General features: G+C 29.9%; 1 protein-coding gene across 1 annotated transcript; it reads left to right on the forward strand.

The window, feature by feature from the left end:
• The first annotated feature begins 6,021 nt into the window (after positions 1 to 6,021).
• LOC126700398 (transcription factor MYB117-like) lies at positions 6,022 to 7,780 on the forward strand. The gene is made up of 2 exons (XM_050398532.1): positions 6,022 to 6,353; positions 6,643 to 7,780. Exons 1-2 carry the CDS (start codon positions 6,158 to 6,160, stop codon positions 7,500 to 7,502), a joined length of 1,056 nt encoding a protein of 351 aa, XP_050254489.1. The 5' UTR covers positions 6,022 to 6,157; the 3' UTR covers positions 7,503 to 7,780.
• The last annotated feature ends 4,658 nt before the right edge of the window (positions 7,781 to 12,438 follow it).

Raw genomic sequence — 12,438 nt, forward strand, 5'->3', positions numbered from 1 at the left:
TTCTATAACTCTATTGACATTTTTTTCCAAAGTTTTTTGTTTAAAGAATTAATTCAACATTGTAACTTATGCAAGTTTCATAGCAATCCTTCTAAGTCTAAACGTTACTTTACGGCTTTAATATTAAAATGAAGAGGGCAATATTGTGGTTTAGGGGTCATTATAGCTGTCATTAGTCATTACTTCTTGAAGTTGCTTTAGAAAACATAGTTTTAATTACGTAATCAGGTTAATGTTTACTCTGCCTGAGGTTTATTGGTTCAGTGATAAGTTGATATCATATCCTAAATTCTCAAGTGTGAGAAAGGAAATAATTGGTGGTTTAAAGTTTAAACTCACAGTAGTAAGAAATTCATATGTTGTTTCAAATACGATATGCATGTGAATTATTCATATATATGTATAAGTCAATAAAAGCATGTTGCTTCCATATACGATATTAATTATGGGTTTGAAAAGTCCCATATGTCTTTCTCATTGGGCAGTTTGGTTTTGCCAAAAGAATAAAGTGCAAATTCCATATAACATATCTTCATTTCATTTCTGTTGCCGTCATTTTCATGTTAGAGATATCATCATCTCATCTTGGCCACTTCCTCAAATAGTTTATTTTAACAAGTAATCCTCTCCTTACATATATTAGTTTAGATAGGTGATCTTAATTTGATTGAAGTGGGATATTAGTCAATTTGCTAACCTTCGTAGCTAGCTAAATTTGTTGTATTTCTCTTATTTCATTTTTCTTTTTCTTACCAATCTGAAATTGGCAAAAAAAAAAAAAAAAAAAAAAAAATACACTTATTGAGATACTGTTCATCAACAGACTTTGTTTGATTTGAGAAGGTCATGTCATTTTTATGCATAATTGACTTAATAGACATATTAATCTTATTTTCTTTTTAATTAACTTATATATATATATATATATATATATATGAGTGGGTTCAAGTTATATCTGGTGTAACTTTGAAAGAGTTACAACTTTTATAAGTCATTGATTTGTAATAAATCTTTTTTTTTTTTTTTTTGAGAATCTGATTTGTAATAAATCTAATGGTAGAAATACTCTAATAGCCATGTCATCAACCTTGTACAAATAAGTGATCTAATAGCTTTAATTATCTCCAACCATGTCAATATATGCTTTGTACCATTATAGAAAACTTATTATTGTTGAACGTTGAAGTTTATTATCTTTAGTCTAATTTTTCACACCACAATATCCTCATTTTCCTATAATTCATTCTACACAAAAGAATCGTGTATCACCCATCTCACCTGATCTCCATAGCAAATGGCAAACACCAAAAATTAGTCTAAATATATATGCTGGTATAGCACTTTTCCAAATCCTAAGCTCTGTCCAGGGTTTGTATCTTTGAATTGCTTGGTGAGCTCCCATGTAAAATCTAAATTCTTAAAAAACTAAGGACAGTAGTGAGATTTTTTTTTTATTTTTTTTTTTAACAATTAAATTGTTTGGTGAATCCCAAATCCATCCTAAGCTCTCTCCTGTGTTTGTATATATATATTTATATATTTTTTTTTGTAAAACTCAGTGACGGGATTTTATAGTGGGGAGATATGTTTATGTTGGCAAAAAGATACAAAATCAGTTATACGAAAATGTGTTGAGATAATTATAGTAAAGAAAGGAAAGTTTATGAATTTTCTATAAGGGGACAAAACATTTAATAAATTGACTAAAGGGAGTTAATGACATGACCACTACTTTTTATCTATCATTAGAGATTTAATAAGAATCAATAATTTAAAAATGGTGTAACTTTTACAAAGTTATGGGTGATTATTAGGTATTTCGAGAGTATACTCCCGGAGTATCTAATAAATTTCCCAAAATTACGCCTAGTATAACTTGAACCCAACTATATATATGAGATGAGTTTAAATTACACCTGGTGTAACTCTTGTAAAGTTATACTTTTATACCATAGATTTATAAGTGATCTAATGGCTAAAAAAATGTCATTAAATGCTATTATTTTCTATCTCATTCATAATTAATACTAGCTCTCTCTCTCTCTCTCTCAAGATGAAATTTGATAATTATAGTAACTATTAATAGGAATTTATTATAATTGTATTTGTCTGTGTATATATATATATATATATATATATATATATATTATAGACACACATACGCAACTACTACTACTAGTAGTAGTTAGTAACTTATGTCTCTTTAAAAAAGAAACAAATGAAAAGAGAAGCTAGTAGCTTATTAATGAACAGAAAAATTTAACAAAATATAAACTCTCTCTCTCTCTCTCAAAAGATGAAATTTGATCATTTTAGGAATTATTAATAGGAATTTATTATAATTGTATTTGTATATGAAACTATCTATTAATTCTATCTCTTAAAATAAATATGATAGGAAAAGGTTCTTATTTTATTATTTATTTTTTGCAACTGATATGACAAGATTCTAATGGATGGTATAAATATAGAATAAAAGTTAAAATCAAATAAATAACAACAACAACAACAACAACAACAATAATAATAATAATTTCTCTTAAAATAATAATAATAATAATAATAATAATGATAATAATAATAATAATGACATGTAGAAGTGTAAGGCTGCAAAAGCTTAAGATGCAAAATTTTATGAGGTGAAGCAAAAGTCATACATCTTCAATTATATATATATATACTAGTCGTTAAATTATGCAATGCATGCAAGAAAAAGTTTAACAAAATATGATTTTTTTTTGCTATTTTTTTTAATCTAAACATGAAATTTGATGCTTATGATAGTTATTAATTGTAGAAAAATTCTAATGAAATTTTAAATTAAAAAATTTTAAATTAAAAAAAATAGAATAATGATATATAAAATTAAGAGGTTTCAGGAACTTACATGACAAAATATTATGAGGTTAATTAAAAGTCAAATATCTTCATATATATATATATATATATATATATTATAAACTAGTCAATATGCTATGCAAAGTTAATTTTTTTTTCTCTCCTTTATTTTTTATTATCTAAATATGAAATTGATAATTATAGTATTTTATTAAAACAAATTTATTATAATTATATTTTAATAAGAAAGTATCTATATACTATTTAAAGAAAATATGATTATGATAATTATTAATAGCCATTTATTACGATTTTATTTGTATATATACATATATATTATATTATACCATTTAAAGAAAATATAGTGTGGCAATATTCTAATGGAGTGTTTAAATATAGATTTTTTTTTAAATCAATTAATATATATTATATACACTAAGATAATGACGTGAAAATTGTTAAATCTCAAAGGTTTAGATGGTAAAATCTTATGAGGTTAATCAAAAGTCAAATATTTCGATTTATATATATATATATATATATATATACACACACACACACAATATATACAATAGATAGAGATTATAGACAAGCTCGTGTATTGCATGACAAAGTTTAATACTATGAATTTTTTTTTTCACTTTTTATTTTATTTTATTTTGTCTAAATATAAAATTTGATAATTAGTAATAGGTATTTATTTTAACTATATTTGCATATTGAATGGAACTATTTATTCTACCATTTAAATAAATCATGATGAGGCAAGAATATTATGGAATGTTTAAATATATAATAGAGTTTTAAAATCAATTAAAAAAAATTGAATAATGATGTTTTAAAATTGTGAAATCTCAACAGCCCCCAACAGAAAAAAAAAGAAAAAAAGAAAAAAAAAGAAGAAAAAATATATATTATGTGAAATCAATCCTAATTAGTTTTAAAATATTTCAAATAATATACATAGTGCCCTAAACTCATGACTGATGGAGGCGGCTAACCCAAAACCAACTAGTTAATAATGAGGGTCAAAGGGGATCGCAAAAAATCAAACCTAACAAATCAAGAGCCAGTAGTGATCCAAAATCAAATGATCTAGACGGACAAATCAAGGTGCAGATCAGCCTTATATTGTGTCACCCAAGACCCAACTACAAATTCCTGAAAGAATTAAACAAAGGGCAAAAAAAAATTCCGTTTGATATAGGATGGACCCGTTGGATTGGCACATCCACCGGTTACAATTAGATACTGATTTTATACCAACTAGGCCAGTGATGTATAGTTAAACTGGTTCATGGTGATGTTAATAGATAAGCTATTTTAAGCATATGTAGATGGGAAGAAAGGTCTTTGATTTCGTGGGGTATCAAATCTCAATCAGTTAAGAAAAACTATAAAAAAAAAACATATATATAATACTAATATTCATAAATGTTTTTCCAAATTTTTTTTGACTTGCCATCTGCATGGAAGTATGGAAAATGGCAGACGGTCTACCCATACTTTTCTTGATGCTGTAATTGCACGGCATTTGGTTAAAACCTGAGGTCCGAACCTGACAGATTTTCCTTCAAGCCATGGAGAAATCCAGCAAATATGTACTGTAAATTAACTAACATGCATTTATTGACCTTTTGAATTTCGCCCTTTAATTTGTGCATTTCTTTTCTTTTATAGTGTTTTTTATATTTAGGATTTTTCTGTTTTTTGGGTTCTATTGCATTGTGATTGTGTCGCTTTTACAATAACAACCATCTCATGTATTAAATATATACATCATTTCTCTTATAGTGTATGAATCTTATATCTCTGTTGGACTTTCATGCGGTTAAATGGAAAATCTATAAGTATGATCAATGCATGGAATACTTTCTCCTCTTAACTTTAAGAAATGAAGGTAATTGGTGATAGACAAGAGATCTAATTGAATTTGTGCAATGTTAATTTGTTGTTATTATCAAGTTAATTTTATGTAATTTTGGATTTCCCTCAAAACATCATACGATTTTTAATTAGGAGACAATTAGGATACAAGATATTTAAGTGATAACTTAGTAGTAATAACATCTTTTATGATAATTCATGTCTTTAATTCGAACCCTACATCTCCCCCTCTCAATATCTATCTATCACCACACAAAAAAAAAAAAAAAAAAAAGCTATGTTTTTTTAATAGAAGAAAATTGCTACTTAGAACAAGCCTATGAATTTAGGGTTATGGGTTTCAAAAGTTAGTTCCTTACTCGTTTACTATTACCTAAAACAAAATTATGCGTTTACCATGTCATTCTTACCTTTTGTGGCCAAAAAAGAGGAAAAAAAGTCCGATCCTTCTTGGAATCAAATTGATTATCTTGAAACAAATTCCTTTATTTAAGGACTACCTTTTTTTTTAGCTTGACTTCATGGCACTTGTGAATATATCAATAACTTGCAATTGTAGCAATATGTTCTTGACAACTTGAGGTAAGACAACCTTTAAGATTACCAAAGTTCTTCTAATCTAATTGATGCAGGATTGTTTGGTCCAGCTGCAGATAATTAAACTGCTTCCACTGAGAACTTGATGAACTAAATAGAGCATAGTATAATTAATGAATTAACTTGTTCCGATAAATACCTCTATTTATACCCAAAAAAAAAAATTCATACTCAGCATTGACTAAATATACCCCAACTTTTATGTGGTATACTAAGGTGAGTTCATCTCATTTCTCTATTTACTAACATACATGGAGTGTGCAACCACTGACCCAATGTTTCGAGTGGGGCACACATAGCAACCAAGGATCTCTTCGAGGTATGTATGGCCTCCTCCTCATCATTTTTGCTATTTCCTAGAAACTATTCAATTTGATTAAAAGCCCATAATGATTAAGTCTTAATTAAGTCTTAATTAAGCCACATTATTTGATAAATAAGATACACACCTTTTAAATGAAAGAAATTAGGAAACCTATTTAATTTTGCACTATAGGAGAAATGTCCCTTTAACAAAAAATATAAGGTGCCTAATTGGCTAGGTTTGATTTAACGTGGTACCATGGCTTAAGATAGAGAGAGAAGAAACGAAAACAGTTGGGAAAATAAGAGAAGGTCGTGGTCCAATGAGAATAGGTGTACGCATAAGACACACATATATACATAATACATAGATATATTACATAGGTAAGGCGGGCTTAATGTGTCGTGCAAAACCAACAAAAGTGACTTCTCATCCACAACCCTAAACCAACCCTCCCCCACTTTTCTTATTCTCTGTTGGTGGTCATTTCCTTCTATATATCTTCTTGTGGACTTCTCTTTGGTGTATTTGATGTCCAACAATTCTATAGCTCGGCCTGCCATGGAAGATTCTGCTGGAGCTGCTGGGTCTAGTGATGATGCTAAGAGTACTAGTTGTCCTCGAGGACACTGGAGGCCAGCTGAGGATGAAAAACTCAGACAACTTGTGGAACAATATGGTGCTCAAAATTGGAACTCAATTGCTGAGAAGCTTCAAGGAAGATCAGGTATAGATATTTATCATCATCTATATCAATAATATTAATTAACCCCCTCTCTCTCTCTCTCTCTGGGAATCTTGGATCTTACTATAGATTAGAGTATTTAGCTTGAAATTGAATATTCACTTGGACTAGCTTGACCATCTTTCTGACCTACTAATCTGATCAAAATATTTTAGGACTTGATGTTTGTTACATCATGACACAGGAAAATTATTAAACTAAATCTAAGAGAATCTAACAAATGGGGTTTTTCACAATTTTTTTTAATTAAAAAAAAATTATGAATGTGTAGGAAAGAGTTGCAGATTGAGGTGGTTTAATCAACTAGACCCTAGAATCAACAGGCGGCCATTTTCGGAGGAAGAAGAAGATAGACTGCTTGCAGCTCATCGCATTCATGGGAACAAGTGGGCTCTCATAGCAAGGCTATTCCCAGGTCGAACCGATAACGCTGTGAAGAATCATTGGCATGTTATTATGGCAAGGAAGCAAAGAGAACAATCCAAGCTATGTGGAAAGAGAACTTATCAAGAAGTTAATTACAATTACTCCAAAACCTCTAGTACTAATTTTCTTGGAAGGAAACCTATATCTCAAGGTGATCATCTAAGCTCATCATCAAGAGCTGGGTCTGAGAGTACTAGCAGAATCTTTGAGTTCCGAAACCCCACTAAAGAAAGGATATTTGCAGATTCACCCTCTAGTTCTTCGCTTTCTTGGAACTTTGCTTCGTTGCCAACAGTATCAAACAACTCATCTTCGTTGGAATTATTCATGAGAAGACAAGGAAGAGCCTGCTTCAATTCTAGTTCTAATAATTTCATTAACTCGGAGTGTTCAAAACGGTCTGATCAATATCTTCATAGATATCATCCAAATTCTTCAGTTCATCATGGCAGCTATCAGGGTTCCACAACGTATGGACTAGTTCCAAACTACACCAAGGTTGTTCCTAGTCCCTTTGGCTGCTTCAACCTTGGCAGTGATTATGAAACAAACGGAAGGAATAGGAGAGAGTTAGTGAGTTTTTGCAATAACTCACCCGCATTAACGAAGTTGAGGGCAACCGCAGAGCATGAGCAAGGAGATGAATCCATTGAACACAAGGATATTCCCTTCATTGATTTCCTTGGTGTGGGAATCTCTTCTTGATCACAAAAGTACATCTTTTTTTTCTTTTCTTTTTTTTTATTTAACTTTTTCTTAATATATTAATTATAGTTCTAGTTTCACTTCTTCATCTTAATTACCGGACTAATTATTGATGGCATCATGAGGTTTGGCAATTTCATATGTTTCATTTAGGTACCAGGTTCCTTATTCTAATTATGCATGAGGTTTGGCATCACAGAACTTCTAGGTTTCATTTTGTTTTTCTACTCTAATCAATGCATCAAAGTGTGGGAGAAATAAGTATACAATTTTAGTAACTTGGTCCAAGTAAGCTAACACATGAATTATGATTCTTGTGGTCTAATTCAGAAAGTTTTGAAGGAAATATAGAAAGCTGATGAAAATTAATTTGTAGCTTTTCACTTAATTCTTCAACTTGATGTGCAATAGGCAGGTATGTTTTTTCTCTCTAAATTTCCATATATATATATATATATATATATATATATATTTTCTAGAAAATTACATGAGAGAAATTGATGCATGAGTCCATTTCAAAGTCTGGCTGAGAGATATCATCTTTTGTTTGAAGCTTCTTTTATCTATGCATAATTCCACTTAAGGTCAGGTTAATTGGCCATTATCCTTTTTTTTTTTTTTTTTTTTTTTTTTTTTTTAAGTTTCTTATATCTGCACCCTTGAGCGTTCGCCTGATTACCATGTGTTCGATTAAGCTTATTTGCTTGAAGGTGTGATAAAAAGTAGATTTAAAAAAGTGTAATTAGTTTTTTTCACAATTCCAAATGTACAATGTTTCACATAATATCTACACTTTCATTGCAAAATATCCCCATTTTGCACATAATATGAAAAATATGAATATAATGTAAAAGTGCGTGGACACTGTTGGATGTGGAAAAATAATAAATAGTTTTTTTTTTTTTTTTTCAAATAAACCAGCCATTTTTTTTTTTTTTTTTTTTTTTTTTACTTTCCACCTATTTTTCCATATACTTTTGCATGGAATTTTCATTTGTATATGTTTCATTTTTTTCTGGGATTAATTTGTCCTCCCTTACAAGGTTTCCATAGGAAAACAAATTATATATGTTACTATCTATTTGAGTATATGTTGTGGAATACTGGAATGATCAGTTTAAGCTGTCCAGTCAATTGGGCAAACTAACTATTACAAGAAACTTCTCTTCGTAAGCTTAACATTTGTATTCTACCAAAGTATTATTAGATGGGTGACATGTTATTCTAGAGTTGCAACTACTCCTATTTTTTTATTTGTAAGAATTCCAATGAAGAAAGAAATTAAAATGGTCAATTACAATCAAGGTAGCAAACATTGACATCATAACTGTAAGGGTATTTTATTGTCTCATGTGTTTTATAAGTTTCAACTTTCAATGCATGCATGCCATAAGAATTATACCAAGAATGCAACTCTAAGTGGTTAATGCGGATATGGAAAAAAAAAAAAAAAAAACTATATTGCTTTGACGTGTGGCGTCAAACTTTTTGAAATCGACACTGCAACATTTGCACAAAATCACAGTATGATAAACCAATATAATAGTTAAACTACCACTTCCAGATAAAGTTTCAAACAATCCCTTTTAATGTACTCAGAAGATATAGGTGATATCAAGCAAACAATATGGCGCGACTATTCAAAATATGAAGTCTGCAAACCTATTCTATGGCTGCTGTATTTTTTTCTTAGTTTAGAATTGCGTTCAATCGTTCAAGTTGTTTTCTTTGTTTTTATAAGTTTTTTTTTTTTTTTTTTTTTTCGTACTTTAATGGCTTTCGTCATGGATTGCATTGCTTGAAGAAATCAAAGAAGGACACTTACACAAGCAATATTGAGCTTTTGCATATTCATGTTCGCGGCTTTCTGTTAATGCCATATTCATTGTATCACACGCATGGCCGCTATATTTGAATTCACAAGAAAGAGAACTAGAGTAAACGTTTGTAGAGACAGTTGATTAACTTGTGTAACTTACAGTTTGTTTCCCTTGGAATTTTTTTGTTGAAATAATGAAGAATCTTAAGCTCTAAGCCACTAAGAAAAAACCCAACCTGTTGAAATTTTTTGCAGTTAAAGAAATATTAGCTTAATAGTTTAGATTCAAGTCCAATTCTAATTTGTGTGTAAACCAAGTTTCATACTTGTACTAGAAGTTTATTGACCATAATTGATGTATTGTTACTTTAGGGTTTAACCTCTTATATATACTCATGTTGGTTTCATTTTAAATTAATAATGCAAGATATTCTATATTTTCATATAACACAATACTTGTATTGTACTATACTTGTATTATACTATCATTGTAATACAATATTTGTACTACATGGGTATATATAAGAGACTAAATCCTAGAATAATCATACAATAACTACCCACCATTCCTTAAAAGTTACCATGACTTTTGAGTGAAGTTGTGGTGTGTCCTTATATTAGAATCCATTTCCCTCTCCATTGTATGTGTGTGTTTGTTTCTCAAAAAGAAGAAGAAGAAAGAATGAGTAATTGTCCCACATTGCTTAAGAGAGTGTTTTGTGTGTAGTATAACTTACCCCACCTTCTCTTAAAAGTTACCATGGCTTTTGAGTGGAATTGTGGTGTGCCTTTATGTTAGAACTCATTTCTCTCTCCCTTGTGTTTGTGTGTGTGTTTGTTTCTCAAAAAAAAAAAAAAAAAAAAAAATCGTACACTAACTATGATTAATAGACTTCTAGTATAAGTAAAAGACTAAGCTTGCACATGAAATAAAATTAGGTTTGAGCCTATACTATTGAGCTAATATATCTCTAACATTTACTTACAGTTTGTCTATGTAACCAAAAAAAATGAAAATGTTTTCATTGTCATCGATGTTTAAAGAAAAAATAACTTGTTTTGATCAATGAATTGTAAAAAAGGGGGGCAATTTTCAACTTTCAACTTTGGCATAAGCCTCAATCACATTTAATTTTGTACCTTCTATGTCATGTGCAGAAGAAATATATCCATGCAAGGGTTAAAGTTTATACAAGACTTGATTTGCTCATTATGTCAATCATCTTTACGTAATTTCAATTAAAAGAACACGTCCCTAAATTTTAAGAGTATGTATGTACAGTTGGTCTTTTTTTTTTTTTTTTTTTTTTTTTTTTTTTTTTAAATTTCTTCAAATTTTGATGGGAGGCATCATGCCCTAAGAGTGCGTATGACCACATAATACACATTATTTAGGCTTCAAATTAATCATCACCCATCTTTACAAGTTGATGGTTTTGACCTTAACATATATTTTTGAAAGTTATGAAGAGAAAAATTGATAATATTCATGTAAATATGTAATTGAATAGTGATATATAATGAGTGGTCATTAATAGTGTTAGGAATTAAATTGACAATGTAATATGGAAAAGAAAGGGTTGTAAACAAAGTGTTTGTCATTTGTTGAAGACCAATTCAAATTGGAAACTGCTAAAAGGAGTGCAAATTTGTGAGTGCTTGCTCGAGCTAACTTATTCTCACTTGAGTGAAACACCAAGCTCACTCAAGCGAATCTCCTTGTCACTTGAGTGATACATTAATCCAATCTATGAACTTGTATATCCCAGGCTTTGCTCCAACGAGAGTTGAAAATCTTGTTTCTCGAATTTGATTTGAAACAGTTTATACATCTATTTATTAGCCCTCTCTCTCTCTCTCTCTCTCTCTCTCTCTCTCTATATATATATATATATATAAGTTACTAGTTTTAAGTTAAGAGAGAAGCAGCCATATCGATCACGGAATATCATGAGAACCTTTTCTTTGTTTCAAATCTATAAATCCCATTCTTTCTAGTTCTTGACTTCACACCTTTATGACATATCCTTGATCAAGAATATTGAAAAATGTACTGTTGAAACCACGGACATCTCAACCTTGCATAAGTGCATGCGATGTGATCCTAGAGTTTCATAGTGAAGCAGGCGCTTCTCTCTTGATGGGTTCATATAAAATAAGTCCAATGGTTTTGAAGTTGCTGTGATGATATCAAGGAATTGTCTGTTGGGTTAGTGGGGTCTAATCACAAAGGTTTTGTGAGTAGTTTGTAAACTCCCTTTATAGTGAATTGTCTTGTTGGTACATTACTCTGTATGGATTTTTCGTTAAGAAGCTCTTCATTGGTATTCCACTTGGTTTCCAAATTGTTGTGTTATTTGCTTGATCTCTTTACTGATATTCTGAATTCTGATTGATTTGGTAGTTGAGATTAAATTTTGGGATTAAAAAAATTTCAAATAAAATATCTATTTGCTTGGCTTAGAATTTTTTTTTTAAAGTTTATTTTTCTTAATTGTTTATATACAACTTGTTAAAGATTTTATTTTATTTATTTTATTTTTTATTGTGTGCGCACGCACACACACTCAATTTAGAATTCACCATCTTTTTGGACAAAAATGACCCTAATTAAATTAACCAATTACCCTAACGTGATAATTTTACCACATGCAATAATAATTAACTAACTTCATTCTCTCTTAATAATTAAATTAATCAATTACCCAAGTTAGTTAATTAGTCAAATTATATATGAAATGGTCCAATCCAATTTACAATGGGCACATCCATATTACCAAAACTAAAACTAAATGCTGTAGAAAAAAAAAATTGCACACAGGCAATATGGTCATAGTGGGAAACCCTGGCAAGAAAAACCCAACAAGTGGTTTGAAGCTTACCAGTAGCTTGAATAATTCACTATGTAAAATGGAAATTTACAATACAAAATATCCCAAATTCTAGCATCGCTACCTACAGTAGTAACTTACTTATGTGATCACACGCAACTCTAACGTGGTTGGACTCTTCTACAGTGAATCTTTTCAATGCATGGATATCTAATTCATGTTTAACTCACCACGACATCTCTTTCATGTAGTCAGGGATGGAACCGGGATTTGTACTTGGGGGGGT

The sequence above is a fragment of the Quercus robur genome, chromosome 9, assembly GCF_932294415.1.
Source record: "Quercus robur chromosome 9, dhQueRobu3.1, whole genome shotgun sequence".
Taxonomy (NCBI): domain Eukaryota; kingdom Viridiplantae; phylum Streptophyta; class Magnoliopsida; order Fagales; family Fagaceae; genus Quercus; species Quercus robur.

What these genes read in the sequence shown, in the direction of transcription:
- LOC126700398 (XM_050398532.1), top strand. Translation starts at nt 6,158, where the DNA reads ATGTCCAACAATTCTATAGCTCGGCCTGCCATGGAAGATTCTGCTGGA. An exon ending in GAAGCTTCAAGGAAGATCAG is followed by an intron (nt 6,354 to 6,642) that starts GTATAGATATTT and finishes ATGAATGTGTAG; the next exon opens with GAAAGAGTTGCAGATTGAGG.